The sequence below is a fragment of the Clytia hemisphaerica genome, unplaced genomic scaffold (genome assembly GCF_902728285.1).
Source record: "Clytia hemisphaerica strain Z4C2 unplaced genomic scaffold, Clytia hemisphaerica genome assembly, whole genome shotgun sequence".
Lineage (NCBI taxonomy): Eukaryota > Metazoa > Cnidaria > Hydrozoa > Leptothecata > Clytiidae > Clytia > Clytia hemisphaerica.
Window position 1 is genome coordinate 1,245,497 of NW_027104353.1, and position 19,211 is coordinate 1,264,707.

The 19,211-nt window shown below is 34.7% G+C and overlaps 1 protein-coding gene across 1 annotated transcript; it reads left to right on the plus strand.

Moving 5' to 3' along the window:
* Window positions 1–13,429: 13,429 nt before the first annotated feature.
* LOC136818107 (ETS-related transcription factor Elf-2-like) lies at window positions 13,430–17,347 on the plus strand. The gene is made up of 2 exons (XM_067074464.1): window positions 13,430–14,755; window positions 16,760–17,347. Exons 1-2 carry the CDS (start codon window positions 13,684–13,686, stop codon window positions 17,107–17,109), a joined length of 1,422 nt encoding a protein of 473 aa, XP_066930565.1. The 5' UTR covers window positions 13,430–13,683; the 3' UTR covers window positions 17,110–17,347.
* The last annotated feature ends 1,864 nt before the right edge of the window (window positions 17,348–19,211 follow it).

The following is a 19,211-nucleotide window of genomic DNA, read 5'->3' on the forward strand; positions in this document are numbered from 1 at the left end:
TCTGTCATGGCATTTAAGGAATCGTCTTTTTAGAGTCATTACTGAAAAGGTGATTCCTTCAAGTTCAACTTTGACAGATCAAACAATGAAAAGCATGGAATTTCTCAAAAACTGCAGTCATTAAGACTGAACCTTTTTGCCGTAGGGCTGCTACATGGCAAATCTTGCAAATTTTACAATTTATAGAAAGAGTTGAATAAAAAACGTGCAAATACTTTAAAAAATCAAAAATGTCATTTTTTCTCTTTGTTTTGGTTCCTTTGTTTGATTTGAAATGCCAGAAAAGGGGATTCATTTGCTCAAAATGGCATTTCAAATGCCAACGAAATGCCAACACGCTGTCATCATTAGGCGTTTGACAAACCGAACAATTGCGCGGATCAATAGAATTGAAAAGAATACTGCAAGCAATTACAAATGCCAGGCTGGTCTAAACGCAGCCAGTGATAGAGAATCATATCACAAGATTTCTCTATTATTTCGATTCCATTGAAGTAATATTACCATAATTAATAATCTAGTAATTACTGTTATACATTTGGGAATCGTGTAGAAGTTTTCTTTTGAGAGAAACTCATTTCAATTACAATTGGAAGTTTCTGGAGAATTCGTCAATTGTAAACATGTATACTGATACAATCTAGCTAGACATTAATATGGTAATATTTACTCTTCATCTTTGATTCTTTCTACAGTGATTAGATTGATGCATGCGCGATAAAATTTCTATTATTGGTCTCAGAGGTTAATATATTCTTTGAAAACTTAGGTCGTGTTCAGACCAAGGTTTAAAGCAATTAGGTCTACATGTTTCTTTTATATTCCTTTTGTATTTAACGGCACGCTTCTCATTAGTTAAACCAAAGTTTAAAAAGGAATCACCCTCTGGTTTAAAAAAAAAGTTTTTACGATTTCGTTACAGTTTTCTGAATAGACGAAATCAGAATTCGCAAGTGAAAAGCATGCTCCTTTTGTAAATGAAGAAAAAAGAACGTGAAATTTATGACTTAGAGACGCTCGGAGCATCTCTAGCAGTAATGGCTTCAACGAACACGAATTAGCGTTTTGCAGAGGGATTCCCTGAAATCTTTTTTGTTTCAAAGTGTCTCAAGAGAGAAGATGACATGATTTCAAGTTAGGAAAGGAGATTCCTCGAGATCGCCAATCGATGATGACAAAAGAAAAGCGATTATAATTGAATTCCCATATCAACAAAGTACTATTTAAACCTTAAACTTAAACTTTCAGGTCTGAACACGACCTTAACCTTTGATACTTAGGGTAATTCTGCGTGTGTAAACTTTAGTGACAACAAACTCACAAACGCGCATCAAATGAAACATGGACAAAATATTTGAAACAAAGGGGAAATTCCCTGCAAAATTTGAATCACTACAAATGCATAGGCAAAGCGAGATACCCTGCAAAATTTATGAGGGAGTGCAGACTTTTATGACATATTCATTATCTTTTGATAAAACAAAGACAATAATTACAATGTCGTAAAAACTGCTCTCATCCATAAATTTTGCAGGGTATCTCGCTACGCCTATGAAATGAGTCGATAAATGATGCGTTTATAGAATCATAAAAATACCAAACTTCTTCCTCCGTTTGGGAAAGACCACAAGTAAGTTTCTAGGCAAAACTAAAATCATTCACAGTTACAAAGCCTGCAACACAATGCAAAATGGCGATGCGTCCTAGGGTGGCTTTTATAGTTCGCAGTGTTTCCGTATCGCAAGGGAAGGTAGTGGATGGTGTAAACGAAAGTGACCTCACTACTTGCAAGACCTGATTAAACATTAATTGATTCCCCGAATTAGCAAGCTCACATGTTATCATCAATACACTCTTCTCGAGATGCATAAATTTATTGTTGTCCTCGTTTTCAAACAGATTTCATTGCTATAAAATTACATATTCACAATGATAATTGTGTATATAGTAATGGAATCTGTTTGAAAACGAGGACAACAATAAATTTATGCATCTCGAGAGAAGAGTGTATTATAGGAGCTATCAAGCTAATGGTGGTGGAATGAGTGAGCGTGAAATATCTCTGTGAAAAGTTGGTTTTACCCAGCAGAAATAAAATGAATTATAAAATGAAGAATCACTCAAAGACTGGGCTAAAAGGAATGCTATTGATTTCAATCCTCTATTGTTCTTTCTAAAGTTATTCCTGGACACTAATCAGCGTGAAAGCTAACTTAGAAATTTTTCACGAAAATGGTTGTAAGCTATTCGCAAAAAAATAAAATATTACCTCCGGAAAAAGATCTACGGCAAGTCAAAATCGCTAGGGAAAACTAAAACGCTGCAGAGTGCAGAGAAAGGCTTCACGCACGGTAGGCTATTATTATAAAGATTGAAAAGCCCTGTTCTTAATCTAAAATGTATAGAATATGTTTTTCTAAAATTTCAAGTGGTCACAAGTTATATCCCACAATGTCCAAGTGATGACGTGCACACTGTCAGGCACTAACGTGACTCCTTGCTCCAACAAATGAATCTCTCAATGCTGCTGTCAAACAAATGCTGATGATATTGTTGAATATTAAAGGATCAATGGTTTACTGTAGTATTTTCAATAATCAACAAACCCAAGGGGGCACTCGATTCAAGATGACCGTACGTGCTGCCCAAAATTGGGCTTTTGAAATCGGACCCTTACAGGGGGTGGCCCTTTTTTAGTACGGTATTACGGGATTTGACGAAAAAAAGACAGGAAAACGGTACTTTAAAATCAGACGTTGACGGTATTTGGCCTTATTTTTTTTCTTTATGCCGGTATTTGAACCTGTACAAACCGGTGTGACGGTGTTGTTATTTTTTTCAATTTTCGGGATTCCGAGATTCAGCAAAAATTTCGACGGGAAAACGGTATTTCGAACCCCTACAAACCCTCCTTACAGTGCAGAGAAAATTCAAATTTGAGCAAAAATTGCGACCCTTACGATGCATTTTCTTGAGAATTTTAACCCACTTTTATTGAATTTCTTTTCTGAAATTTGATAATTCAAGTTTTTTTATGAATCTTAATAACCCATGGTTACTTTTACTCTTCCTGGATGCAAGCTAAGAAGAATATCGTCCTCGCAGGGCATATTGGGACGGGATGGAGTTTTTACAAGCTCTTATTTGACTTGGTTGGTCGTTAACCGGTAATAAAACAATTTTCTTACTTTTTCTAAAGAAAGCGCCATTTTTATTACTTCAAATGACCAATTATTAAAGTATCTTATAAAAACTCCATCTCATCTGGGTATACATATTCGCGGAAGGGTACTAGACAACCCCGTGTTCCCTGCGTATTATCATTGGTCCAGCGCGCAGCAGAATGGACCTTTAAAAAGCAACCGATCTAAAAGATTTTGTCTTTGTCGGGGCCTGTGCGCGCAATAAATTAAGGCTAAACCAACCGCCGATCTAGAATTTTTGCCCCGCCTACCCGCGCGATGTTTGACCTATGTTTTGGATTGAATTGGTAGTAGAGTCAAATTTCCCGGTTAGATTAAAGATGGGAAGGAATTTTCTTTGCGTCACTTAAGGAACCCGGTACGAATGACATTCGGTTATTTCCACGTCAGCTGGACCTTCACGCCACTCCGGCTTCTTGTTATCATCTTTGTGTTATGCTTACTTTGACCAAAGTTGCCATTACAATCGATTTGCATTAAGCTCTATTTCTCGCTCCATACAAAATGTTTACTCACTTCTTGTTTATAAACTAAATAAATGATTTCGCAAAAATGTTGATTTTTTGCGGTATTTAACATTTTTGCGAATAACATTTAATGGTAGCAGCTGAAGGAGATCTTACGAAACTGGATTTGGTTTATTTGGCCAGTAAACTTTTCATTGCAATTTTTTGTGGCTTTTTTATATATGGTGAATATACAAATCGTTAAGGCCAGTATCCACTTTCGTGTGAAATGGGCAACAGTTTTTTCTGAACCTTTTTTGCCTAAAGAAAAGATTACGTCATAAAAAAGTTTCGCGCGAACAAAAAAAAAAGTTGAAGGAATTTGATTTAGATTTTGTCCCCACTCAAAAATTAAATGTTTAAAAATTGCACTCCAAAACCATCCCCACCGGATTTTTTAATCTTTGAACAATAGAATTTCTATCCTCATTGGGATTTCAATATGAATTTTTATCTCCACTGAGGAAAAAAGTTTCACCGGGGCTGAGAGACAGGGGTGTCTTATTTCTGCACTGTAAGGGTCCAATTTTGAAAGTCAATTTTTGGGCCGAACGTATGGTCGTTTTGAGAACGAGTGACCCCCCCCCGGTACAGAGGATAGATATCATCACGTATGACGCTCTTGCTATCATATCTTTGTTTATTTCCGGTTTTTACTAGTTGTTTGTTGTTGCCTGCTTACAGAGTGTTACGAAAGCTGTATCAAAAATTGTTAACATAAGTTTATTTTTCAAAGAGTAGTGGGAGACGATTTGTCCTTTTTGTTGTCGCTGTTGTTATTGTGTACAAAGGGATCAAATAGCGCACGGAATAAAATTATGGATGGAAGAGTAACACATCAGCATTTCATTACTTTTATAACAAGTACCAACGATCTTTTTCAAAGGAGTTTCACTTGATGCCCACGAAAAGCTAAGTATTGAGGTTTTTCAGTTATCTTAAGTTACGTAACTTACAATATTTCCATAATTTTCGTTTAGTTACATAACTTTTTATTAACCCTGGAAGACCTATATGCCTTTCTTAGGTCGCGATTGTAAGTTTTTGCTCAACAATGGAAGCTTTTGAATATAAAACCCCCGATATGCCCAGCTTAAAACCCAATATCAATCCAGTGTATTATTCATTGGGATTTCTCTTGTTTAAAGATTGCTTAATATTTGAAATTCTTATTAAATTAATACTACAGTTTGGGCTTTCTTTGAAAAACAAGTGTATTTTTTACTAGAACATCCAAAATTTTTGAAGCCTTCGAATGTTCTTAACTTTTTAAGTTTTAAGCCTTCAAAATTTTCTAAACATGTTTATTATTTTGGCCATTTTACGATTATTTTTGTCCATTTTCCTAAGAAATCGGACGTTTTAGAGTTCACAAAGCCTTGTTCTTAGCTTGTTCTTGATAGTTTGGCCATCAAAGCCTTATGTTCTTATTTAGTTTGCTCTTATTAGAAAATGTGTACATGCTTTGCGCTGACTGTCAGCAACTTTCATTTTCCGATTTTGAGAATGCAACGACATCATACTCATTTCTGTTGGAAAGGATGATACATATCCGGCCAAGAAGACCTTATATAGAGAATTAGAAATATATAAAGTGTTCGATTTTTAGTCTTCTTATTTATATAAAAATACTACTTTCAGTCTAGGCATTAAAATCTGTTTCTTGTTTTATTAAAAGGTAATTTTGCTTGCCTCAAAAGGGTTTAAGGGTCGTATTATAAGTTTTAAACATCACACTCCTGTCTCAGTGCTCCAGTTGGAACTTTTTCCCACAGTGGGGATGAATTTTTTTATCATAATCTCAATGGGGATGAAAATTATATTGTTTTCATCTCAGTTAATCCAATGCAGATAGAATGTTTTGAAGTGCGTTTTTGTCAATGAATTTTAAAGTACAGATACAGAATCATTTTTGTATGCAAAAATAGCAACAATATTTTCTCATTATTGTACCAATCCCGGGTTTAGGGAGTACTTTTTACCCTTTTTAAGGATATGTATTTTAGGGACATAAAATATCATATTATTTGATCGATTCCTTTGAAACTTTAAAAAAAAGTTTTCGGATAGTTTGGTTGATTACACACTTTCTTTAAACATTTTAAAACCGGAAATTTGAAAAAAAATAAAAACATTGTACTAACATGGCAAGCCTGAAAATCGAAAATATTGCCGAAAATTATCTGAATTTATAAAAAATGTTTATAATGGAAAAAATTCTTTTCCTTCCCAACTTCTAATTATGGCAGACTTGTACGGTTTTTGTGACAATTTCTAACCCAATGATATTCTCTATAGCAAATTTTGTTAATTTTGTTAACTTTTTAGACTCCAAATTGTCAACAATGTACCGTGAGTACCACAGTTTAGCTTTCTCTGAAATTTAACCTGTGGAGACGTAATTTTATCTTGCATTTGTCAATCACATTAATATCCGAAGAATCAATGATGGAGCGCATATATCCTCATGTTAAGCTTAAACAGAGTATATCATTACATATAGTTTTTACAATTCTTTTGAGACTTAAATTTTCACTATCACCAAAGTGGGTAGCACACCCCTTCTCAAAGACCTGGTGGGTGACCTGTTTCCGCTGGAAAAATTAGAAATGATATCGTCCGTTTCCAGGTTATCAAGGAAAGGTCCAAAACCTTTCAACGTTACATTTCATTAATCTCAGAAGCTCGTTTAGGACTTAAGAGTAGCGCCCTGTGGAAAAGAAAATTTTAACACATCAGCCAGTATGTTTTTAGACATTGGTAAAGAAATTTTCAAATTTTGACCAGATGCATTCATATGCATCCTTGGTCCGAATTTCAAAATTGTTTTGACGACCCAATCAAAAGTTATTCGAATTTTTAGATTGACGACGAATGACGCTAAATGCAATAGAATGTGAACAGATCAGACTATAAGTTAATTAATAATACGCAACTTTTAAGCATATAACCACCTTCTTACAATGGAATGTAGCGTTGCGACCCCTAAAACTTGCTTTGATACTCTAGGCTGTGCGCAACCCCAGAATTGATTTTGATATAGGGGATGCTAATCTAGCAAGCTAGACGAATAATTCAGACATTTTAGTCGTCTAGAAACCTTTTGCACTAACTACAAACAAGTAAAAACTACAAACAAGTTAATTAACTCAAAAACACAAATGCGGACTGCAGTGGCGTTGTGGCAGGGGGGCTGGGGGGCATGCCCCCCCCCCAGCAGAGCTTTTTTGAAGGGGCGCCAAAGAGCAAGGGGCGCCAAAAGAGATTTTTTTAAACGCCCCAATCTTAAAAATCATACTTTATGCGCCTTAAATTGCGCCCAGGACCAATTTTACTGGGATAATTTCAAAATACTTGCAATTTTTTTCGCTTGCTTCGCTCGCAATACAGTATATTGGTAACTTCTTTGCAATCTAGCTAATTTACAAGTTTTTTTGTGTACAATATTAAATGAAAATCTAACTGCGCCCCAAGACCAATATGCTGACAACAATATTGGAATCATAAAACATCATTTTTTTCGCTCGCCTCGCTCGCATAAGACATTGTTCCTTTAACTTTCTTTTCACTCTAGCAAGTGTCAAATTTGTCTATTTGTATCTTGACAGTTGATTTAAAAAAAATTTCTAGTCGGCCCCAACCATGGTGGGGCCTGTTTTTCCCTTTTACATTCATCAAAGATAAATCTACTCTTCTCCACTAAATATTTCCTTCCTCATTATGTCTAGGCAAATGAATTTGGTAAAAGTTTAGAAAATGGTGGGTGGGACAACACTTTGGAAAATTGGAGAGGGGCGCCATCTAAAAAAAAATTGACTTTGGCCCCTCCAGAAAAATTTTCCCACAACGCCAATGATGCGGAGGTAACTCTAGGTCGGGAATTTTATACACGATACGCAACCCCTATATCAAAACATATCAGAAGGGATGTGCGCAGCCTATTGATACTCTGGAGGTGAAACAATGCAGGGTCAAAAAGAGTAGCGCCCTCTCATATCCTCTGGTGTCTAGCCTGTCGAAACAGGAGTCTTCGGGTGGCCTTTGATTGCTGTTATAAGACTTACTTACAGTTATTGACGCTCTTTAGTTCGATCTTCATGAGATATCGAATTTTTATCGAATAAGGGAATATATCGAATAATAGAGTGTCATTCAAGAGAGTTTCTTGTTGACGGTGACTTTCAATATTATCAAATAACGGAGTGCAGCCAATATTAGAAATGTCGAATTATGGAACTACAATTGTATTTACTATTTTTCTCTTATTGAGCTTGAGGTCAAATTATAAGACTAAAAATTTCGTACCATGATCAACTTTGATATGATGGATGCATTAGATAACTTGCCTCGTATTCAAACAATTACCATGGTGATTACGTCTCTTGAGACATTAGATGATTTTTTTATGAATAGAAAGTAATTTTAATAAAATGAACTGGTAGTTAATCACCATGACAATAATTTCAAAACGAGGCAAGTGATGTTCGTAACGTAATTTATGAAAAGGTCTATCGATTTCAATCATTTTTCCTACATTTTAACAATTTTTATTATAAATCTTAGGTCAATAAGAATAATCATAACTTTAAGTACTTGATATTTTCACACCCCTGTGTCACAGACCCGCTGGGACCCTAGCCCCACTCACTGGAAAATGTGGCTGATATTTCGTCCCCGGTACTAAAAGTACCCCAAAATTTGATTTCTTCCCCATTCAATTTTCATTGTAAAAAATTGCACTCCAAAACCATCCCCACTGGATTTTTTAAGCTTGGAACAATATAATCACATCCCCATTGGGATTACGATGGAAAACTTTATATCCCCGCGGTGGCAAAAAGTTTCATCGAGGCTATGAGACAGGGGTGTTTTTCTGACCCAATGGCAATTTAATTAGGATTTTTTTCTGAGAGTCTATACATTTTTCTTTATAAAAATCCTGCTTCGTTGTTTTCAGACACGCTGTATTTCAAAAGAAGTTAAACCTGAGGTAGCAGTCAACGAAATTTATCTTCTCTTACGTTGTACAGCCCCAAGATATGACCCATGCCCTAAGATGTAAAACCTGCCCCAAGATGTGACCCGATTGCCCCAAGATGTGAAACCTGCCCTAGGATGTGACCCACTTGCCCCAAGATGTGACCCCAGAAAAAATCAGTGGGAAATTAAAGGTATAGGTTTTGGTAAATGTATTGGCGGAGTTGATGGTTCTGGTGAATATACTGATGGATTTGATGGTTCTTTTGAATCTGCTGGTGGATTTGATGGTTTTGGTGAATCTGCTGGTGGAGTCGATGGTTCAGTTTAATATACTGGTGGCGAGTACGGTCGTCTTTGAATCGAGTGCTCGCCCCTGGGCAATTTGATAAATTATTCGTTCTGTTTTCTGTATGCTAATCGTCACCGGAAGATGCTGTACAATGATAGGGATTCTGTGATGTATATAGATTTATAAGCAAGGTGTGCGAAGTCTGTTATATCCGCACCTTACATAAACTTATTAAAGAACTCATTAGAGAAATAGGTTATCCTCTTTAAACTTTAAATACCGAGATTGCAACCCTGAGTTTTCAAAGAACATATCAAACTCTGAGGACTAAGTAAAGAAATTTTATCGCGCACATGTCTAATCACTGTAGAAAGAATCAAAGAAATACCAAACTATTAATTATGGTAATGTTACTTCAATGGAATCGAAATACTAGACAAATCTTTATGTTATGATTCTCTATCACTGTCACTATCAACTATGAACTTAATCTAAGATCTTGGATTGTCTTGACGGTTGGTTACTTTTCTCTGCGTTGATTGCGCGCTGAATAGAATCTGGATTGGTCGGCACAGATCGATATATGATTTCGGCCTGTGCTATTGACGGTACGAGATTGTCGCTTATAGCATTATTGATTAATTAAATTGTTCTATGAGATTACACAGTTTTTTCAAGGATTTTTTTTGGTAAAAAGTATTCCATCGTTCTGATTGTGATTGGTTCATCGAATCATCATGAACAAAAAGGGAAAAACATACTAGAATTCTAGGAAGAAACAAGGTAGAGCATAGCAATTATTGGCAAACTTGGATGTATTCATCAACCAAAAAATATCACTTCCGCGCGTTTATTTTAGTTTCAAATCCTTTTGAATTTTTTTCATCCAATTTTTCATTGGAATGGAAAATATATTGTTGACAGGGGTATTGAAGAATTCCTAGAAACAGCCATGTCGATGGAGGTGAATTGCATAATGTCAAGGGTAGGTATAGTTTCCAGGGATAAAACAAGTAAAATTTTGAAACGTCGAGGGGTACATCATTTAAAAAATTATATTCTTTGTTTATTCCCTCCTGTCAAGGATGAGCGTCCAAATGAAAGTGTGAATTGATTTTCATTGTTTTCCTTATATGTGTGTGCTTGTTTTGAATACATGCATCTAACAATTTATTCCGTCTCAGTATTTGGTTCAGTGCCAAATTAGTTTGATTTTGGAAATAAATTAGCGTGAATGCGTAAAACCTTTGGTCAGTTGGGTCAGTTCCTCTTTCAAAAGTACTTCGAGTAAGATTTCGAATATTTGGGATGTTATCTTTGGTTTATATGAGAATGTTCCGACATATAAATATTCCGAGAAGGAAAAGATTTAGAAAGTTCCTGTTGCTGTGATTTAAGAAGTTAGTACGCAACTTAGATTTTTTGTCTTGACCTCGCTATCACTGACATGTCTCGACAAGAATACTTAGCAAAAATTTTGTCTGGCCCTTAAGTCTAATACTAGGGATGATAACATCTGCAATACCAAATCAATTTTCCGGTTATAGACAAAAATGACCCTTCTTTTTTACCTAAAGCAATGTTTGTTGTTTCTTAACCCTACACAACGTATTTAAACGAAAGATAAAGCTGTGACAATTTATCTCTCTTGATATTGACAAGATATGGTTGGTTATTGAAACGTTCGTAACTGAAACTGGAATTATGATCAGCAATCATTACATATAAAAAGCTGCTACTAGGTATTCTACAGAATGGTAAGTGTACTGTTTTTTCTCCGTAGTGCTTTTTCCCGAAAAAAACAACACATTCTTAGCCTAGATTCAAACGGGGATTTTCTTAGTCTAGCAAGCTAGACGACTAATTAGTCACACTACAAACTAAATCCCGTAACAATAATCGTATTATCATATAACTCCTATACTACTGTATTACACGTATTATAAACGACTCCAGTCTATAGAATTTTTTGAAATTTATAGACAATATTTTGAGGCTTTTCATGGACTGAGTATTATAAGCTCATATATTATAGAAAGATTCGAAATAGTAAGGATTCTAATTAGCGCTAGATTTTCACTGTCATCTTTTCCTTTAAGATACAATAATCGAGAGGGAGTAGAGATTCAATGAAATATGAGAGTATATTTGCGATAACTAAAGAGTGGGTACTTCTCGCTTTGTTCTGGTTTTTACTCTTGCGTGTATATAATAAAAAGCAAAAAGGGGAACCCTCTTTAGTTCTTGATATCCAATCAAACATCTCAGACCTTCGTGCAACTCGGTATTGAAAGGGGGTATTGAGTTATTCTGGGGGTCTGTTTTCATGTTTACCAAATATAGAAACAATTTTAACAGCTAATATAATATTGAGATCTATTTCACCTATTTTTACATTTTACTGCATACAAGTTAGAATTAAGTTTTAAGAGTTTATTATTTATAGAATATGAGCGAGTTCTCCATAATTTTAGTTACTTAGCTGCAAACTAATGTCCAAAGACCGTCCATCAAACATCCAAGATATACACTGATAACTTTTCGTTGAGCGCAGTGGTGCGCCGTTTTGGTAAGACTACTATTGTTTTATTTCAATGAAAATTTCATTAAAACGTTGCTTATTATCATGGGATTATAATAGTTCCTTTGTAATTACTGCCAGCTTTCAGGCCAACCCATGGATTGAAAACGTTCTAAATGTAGTTTTGTATATTTGTGAAAGGTTTCATGCAGGGTTCTCATCAGAAATTTGTGCAGTTCTTTTTGGTTTGAAATTAGATTACATAGTTCGTTCTCAGCTAAAATGTAGTTTTTTAGAAAGCTGGGGTCATTGGCTTTCAAACAACGCAAAATTTTATTTGAAGATAAAAGATTATTTTACAACCCACAATTGAGGTTTTAATCTTTTAATTTGCAGTGAATCAATGGAGAGAATTTCAGTATATTAAAAAGAAATTGGTGAAACTCTAAAGGGTAAGACCCCGGAGGGGGGGGGGTACTAGGTTTGCAAGTTGACGGGTATGTCTGAGCCAAAAATCGTAAATCGACCCGAGAGAGAAAAAATTGGCGTTTTGGGATACCGTTTTTGAAGAAGCGACGCTTTTTTCAATTCCATTTCTTTTTTGGCAAAAACTTCACGCCCTACGGGCTCCTTCTTGTTGGCACAAGTTCTTTACTTCACTTTAGTGTAAAGCTGCATGGCTTACACAAGAGGAAGAAGTTATTATAGCGTACAGTTGGTAGGAGAAATTCGAACATACATGATGGAAATGGTGTAATTAATTTTTTTTATAATTGGTCTAATCGAAACTACTCATTAGCTCAGGGTGATTATCAATTAGCATGAAGATGGAGCTCTGACGTTCTAAGCTAGACCATTTCTAGAAATTCCTCACTTAATATGCTTCAGTTTCACTTTTTGAGGACTTAGATTCGAAACTGAAGATTCTGAAAATTGCATTGTAAACACAAAAAGGTAACTTTCGGTTATGCAATAGGGAAAATCTGACAGACATTTTGATTTTTTTTTTATGCGCATGTATTTGAGGGTGATTCTTAAAGTCTATGCGGATATCGAAACTACGCAATTGACAGACACAATTAATACTTTTGTTGTATTCTTTGTTTTAATTATAAAAAAGATGCATTTAAAGCATGACTTTACATATATCTCTGAATACGATAGCTAAACACTGGTGTGCCAATGAGGTTGGAAAAATTTATTTGTTTTGATTTGTCTAAAATTCTGTCAGTTTACTTCCTTCGGAACTATTTTTTTGCTGCACGTAAAAATAGCTAAAAGAATACTTTGCATTTTAATGGAGTAAAAGTACGTCGACTATAAAGTACGTTGTAAGATTTTACAAGACTCTTGGCCAAAACACTAAAGTCAGACTTGGGTGAAAACAGAGCAACATGGTTTAACTCGCCATAAAGATTAACTGTATGTGTTTAGTGTGTGTGTTTAGTAAACTAAACTTAAGTAAACCTCCGAACGATTGAATTTTACTTTAATTTATTGAATTTTATTTTGCCATATTTCTTCCTTAAAATACACGTTTTCTTTCAAATAAGAACATTTGAAATTTCATAATGCTTACGTCTTATGTTGAAGCTTACGTCTTGTTCTTAAAATTTCCTTAATTTCACCAATATTTAGTATTTGTTTGCAATTTCCTAAGAAATTCAATGGTTTAGAGCCTTAAAAATCTTTAAATGAGCTTAATTCATTCTTAATATTTTTTGGCCAATGAATCCTTATGCTCTTATATAGTTTGTTCTTATAAAAAAGAACGTGCAGAAGAATAGACTTGACCATAGTTATTAAACTTATCTTTTCTAAAGGAAGATTCTTTTCTTTGCATCAATTTGTCACTACACGGTGTGTTGTTTATTTTCTTTTGTAGAACTCACCGAAGTTGAAGTTAATCGCACTATTATTCTTCTTTTATAGCTTATAAAAGAATGAAAAGGAATTTCTATGAATTATAATTACATCAAGACATTGTCAATCTTAAAAAGGAAGAGGAAGAACCTATTATAAGAACAATCAAGAAAATAACAATACATTTCAATACGATAACCCCATACGCCCGCGGCAATTTCTATTGTTTCCAAAAGAGCATTAATATCGTTATTAAACATTTTATGACTACATAGGACGTTCACTTTAAACTGAAGAGTCAGTATACCTTTTTATCGGGTGATGAACAGTGGCCATACAGAGGACAATACAGATAAAAAGAAAATGTTGTCCGTGCAAAGGCCGTCATCTGCAACACATTGCGCATGCTGTACGAACCATGATGGAGGATACACCAATGCATCACATTCACTAACTTCGCCGTTTTCTCGTTCACCAACAAGCTCTGGATCTGCAATCAGATTCATACGACAACAGAGTTTTGACCAACCACCACACCAGAAAGGACCAACAAAAACAAAGATTTTCACACCAAATATCAACCTAAGAGATCTTTTTTTATCTGAAGGAACATTTTCCAATTCTTCCTCTCAACTCATAAGTAATAATCGGAAACGCAAGTCGACTGAAGAGAACCAGCAACTATCTCATTCACCAAAGACTACAGAACCGCCACCCTTGTTCAAATCAAGGTTAACCGATCATCTTGCTAACGGGTTCAACGCTTTAGAATCAAGCAACAGTCTGTTAAAGAACACTCCAACAACAAAATATTATAAATATCAACAACCAACCACTACTTTATCCATAGTTAAACCGAAACACCATAACCCTGGTCAATTAATTCGAATCCAACATTTTGAAGAATCGCACAAAGAGAAAATTGAGAAATTTCCAATGACACGAAGTTCACCAGGACCTTCAGGTTTCAACTACGAATTGAAACAAGAACCTTCTCAAAATTTACCATATGATATCCAATCAACAAATATAAAATACGAGAGACGTTCACCAAATATGCAATCTCCCTTCGAGAGGACCAACTCACCATATCGTTACCCCTCACCACATAACAGTCAAAGAGCATCACCTAATCTGCAATCATCAACGACGATACTAACTTCCCCACCACCTTTAGTTCGAACAACGCCACCACCATCAATGCCGCCACACACAACACCATACGTGGGCGGTGCATCGAATGTAGCATCAGTGAGATACAGGAGCTTTAAGCAACCCAATAGTTTTGATTCCACATCAGCTAGCATTGATTCATCTCTTAGTGGAAGCGATGAAGAGGAAAACGACTCAATGGTTTTGATGAAGCCAAGACCAACTCCAAGTAGAGTAGTCGGTAAGAAGAATTTTTATCATTACAACCCCTCTGTCTCAGTGACCCGGTGAGAACCTTCAAGCCAGTGGATAGAAGCTAAAAATGCTAAAAATGTTAATGGGGATAAATAATCAACTTTTTTATTGAAGGGAGATTTCAAGCTATCTTTTTAGCAGCCAAAACATTGGTTGGGGTTCTCCAAATCTATGTTTTTGGATCTCGCCGGGCCAATGATGGGGATGTGTTCTCTCTTTTTTTCTTTTTTTTTCATCCGAGTATACCATGAATATCGAATCATATGAGTGATTAAACTTTAGTACCTTTTGATTTAAACTTTATAAGTATGATTTGTGGACAATGTCATTTCATCATAATAGATTATCTCCCAAATTATCTCTAAGGCAACTTTGTAGTTAAAAAGGTTGTTGGGTGGCAGGTTCTTTTGTTTCATTTACACTAATTTAAAAAATAAAAACAATTCCTCGTTGGTGGGCATTCTCAATTAAGAATATAATTAGACAAAATGAAGAAAGTTTTAATTCCAAAATGAAGAAAAGTGAAAAATTTTACGTAACAGAGGCAACAGCGATTAAGTAGAAAGAAAAATTGATTATGTTTTTTTCTTAAAGAGCTTTTCCTTGCTACAAAATATACCATTTAGGTGTTACCGATAGTTTTCTCTTGTTAAAGATGGTATCTATATGCGGCGGGAAAAAAAACAATATAGTTCCTTACTTTTTTTTTGAAAAACGCGGAAAGAAAGCTTTATAGTGTATCCCTTCCAATTTCAAAGAATTTCCGATTAAAGATTACAAAACTATCTATTCTAGTCTATTCACGATAAGTGTGCACTCTTTTTTCTTTTACCTATAACTTTTGAAGGAATTCTTCAATCTTCATAAATTTGGTATCGTTGGAGAGATATTTGTGAGTGGAACAATTTAAAATCAAAAAGTCTTTTAAGAAATTCTAAAAATGAAGATGAAAATGAAGAAGAAAAAATGAAGATCTTTTAGAAAAGTGCTATAACCATCATTTTCACTTAAGTGAATCCTTGATCATCGAACGTCATCACTGAACAGACTTTAGAAACAATCATGGCACGTCATGGCACATAAAAAAGTTATTTTCGTATTGAAAAAAATGCTTAAATTCCGCATTCTGCATTAATAATTCTAAAAGCGTAAATAATTATCATTTCATTTGATACTTTACCAAAGTAAATTTTTTTTTGACTTTCCCAGTTATTTGATCCATTTGGACGAAGTATATTGCGAAATACTTTTATTTGTGAAGGAAATATCATTGAGACAAACAAACTAAAAAAGTGCACTAAGTAAATAAGAATTCTTTTCTAGACGCAAATTGATTTTGGGATTTTTTTGTCTAGTACCTTTCCCGTCATGGGACCTTTATTAGCGAGTTTATGTATTTACCCTTTTGAGGACGGTAAAGTGACTAAAGCGATTTGGAAAACCCCACAGTTCTGCCCCGCAAAATCGAGGATGGTAAAAGTGCTGATTTACCGTCGTCCTCAGTTGGTCAGGACCAAGAAAAATTAGAACCTTACGGTCTCCGTCACAGAAAAACACACATACATAAACTCGGTATTATTTACAATAAGAATGAAGAAAGTTAATTTTTTTCCCCATTAAACTGTAAGAAAATTCGTCTTGATTTCCCGGTGGTATAATTTATTAAAGTTTCAAGTCAAAGCTTTTTTTGTTAGTGTCAAATTTCATATTGCATGGCACTCGAATTAAGAGACACAATTGAACGTGTACACTTAAAATACACGTCATAACAAAATGAATACCATTCCAAACTTAAAAATTGTTGTCAAGTATTTTGAGGACTTTTTTTAATGAGAACACATTATGAAACTTAAAGCAAATGTTTTAAAAGCCAAGCAGGATCACCATCATAATATAAATCTTATGAAGATTTTAGGTAATTAATCAGGAATTTAAATAATATTATAAAACACAATGTTCTAATGTTCTTAACTTATTCTTATTTTTACAGAACGTGCAAAGTATGAACGTACAAAATACGAACGCACAATAAAGTTGTACAAATTTTTGATCGACTTATTAGAAGACCAACACCCATGTGTCATGTGGATCGATCGGAAAATCGGGATCTTCAAAATCACCGATTCGGAACAATTAGCCCAATTATGGGGTGAAGTCAAACTTAATGCTTCGATGACGTATGAAAAACTTGCCCGCTCTTTCAGACATTATTACAAGAAAGGAATCTTAGATAGCGGAGAAACTGTCATTTCACCGGTATCGAAAAATGGTAAACGCAAACTGTACTATAAATTCAGTGCAGTCACCTTAAAGCGTTTTTTAGATATTGATCCTGAATAAATATTGCTGACTGATGATTAGTCACTATCTGTTTGGCAATCTCGTACCCAGGAAGTCTATTTATATTACATGGGATTAAAAAAAAATGCCCTGGAAATGTAAAATCTACTTTTGATCTTTTATTCATTTATACATATAAATCTTTATAAATCTCTTATAGATAGTTTTATAAGAAATATTGTAAATATTATAAAATAACTATAAAGCAAACACAATACAGTTATGTTACAGTTAATAACTCATACAATATATTTATTTCTCAGGAATGTAAATGATACTAAGCAAGAAATTTTTTCGTCGTCCAAACCTGATATTGAGTCTAGACCAAAGATCATTGGGAGTAGCAAAGTTGATAATTTTAAGATACAAAAACATAGATGAAAAGTGCCTCACCCCTGTTTCTTAATCTTAAATCTGATAGCATGCTTTGTTGTTTGGGCAACGTGTGGTCAGTTTTTTATTTATCTATACATTTTTTTATAAAAGCAATCAAACTTTATGAAGGCAGCCTTTTGATCTTCTTAACTTTTTTGGGTTTTAGTCTAAAAATGTTCTTAAAATGTTCTTAAAATTTTTTGAGTATTTTTGTAGAATTTCCTAAGAAATTGGGCTTTTTAGAGTCTATAAAGCCTGAACATATTTTTAACCTGTTCTTAATATTTTGGCCAACAAAGCTTATGTTCTTATACAGTTTGTTCCTATACAGAATAACATGTAGATCCTGACCGAATGAGGACGATGACCAAAATTTTTAACCGTCGTTCCAAAATCTTTACTTGTATGCCAGCTTCAAAAAAATCGAGAATCCATTTGTCGACCCCAAATGTTTCCAAAAACAATTTCCTTGAATTAAAATAAGCATCAGGAAACGCGTTGTGGGCAAACTTAGCATAAGGAAATACAAAACCTACAGGAAGCTAACCTAGCTTTCACACCACAACTTTCTGATGATCAAATAACGGTTAAAAATAACACTTATGAATTTAGATCACCTGTTGAAAGCTAAACCAAGTAGGATGTGGCAAGTAGAATATATAGGAATTTTACGATTCATCTAACGTCCACATTCCGTGTCACAGACCCTCTAGGACCCACGCCCAACTGAAAAATTTGGCCAACATTTCGTCTCAGTGGTAAAAGTAACCTACCATTTCAGCCCTGCCAGGAACTTGACTTTGATTTTCTTCCCATTTGAAACTCAAGGAAAAAAATGCATTCCAAAACCATCCCACTGGATTTTTTAACTTAGGAATGGACAATCGAATTTCTATCGCCATGGAGATTTCAATCAAAATTGTTAAGCCTCACTGTGGGAAAAGTTCTCACTGGGGCTGTGAGACAGGGGTGTACAGACAAGGTAGGATTTTTTCAGCCAGTGGGGGGTAAAAATAACGGACTGAAACTCGATGTGGATTCATATTCCCATATTTTTTATGACTGGGGATTTAATTTCTTTTGTTTTCAAGTCAGAAAATTCAGTGGGGATGGGAAAAATAGCACAATATTTTGAATAGATTGGTTTATTTGATTTTTTTCAGTGGGGACAAAAATTGGAAGATAATTTTCCACCGGGGACGATATTTTGGCCAATTTTTCCAATGGGAAGAGTTCCCAGTGGGTCTGCGAGAAGGGGGTATGTTACCGTGTAACAAAATAATCACAATAAGTAAATCTAGAAGATAGTTAAAGGGGAAAGGGGGATACACTGACATTTGTCAATACCATGCAATATGTTTATTGACATAAGTTTCAGATCTCTTTCAGATCTCATATCGGAATTCGACCCCACTCGATTTATACCGTTTTTCTAGGAAATTACGAAATCGCTTTTTGCTTGCATAAGTTATTATGTTGTGGTGTATCAAACCACGTTCCTCTTTATAAAAGAAAAGGAGAACCTATCAAAGTTTGTTGAAGTGCCATACACGTTTTTTTATAACAACATCTAAAATCTTTGAAACCTTCGGATGTTCTTAACTTTTTGACTTTTAAGCCTAAAAATGTTCTTATTTTGTGAATATTTTTTACCATTTTCACAAGAAAAGTGTTTTGGAGTCTACAAAGCCTTAAAATGTTCTTGAAATTGCTCTTAACATTTTGGT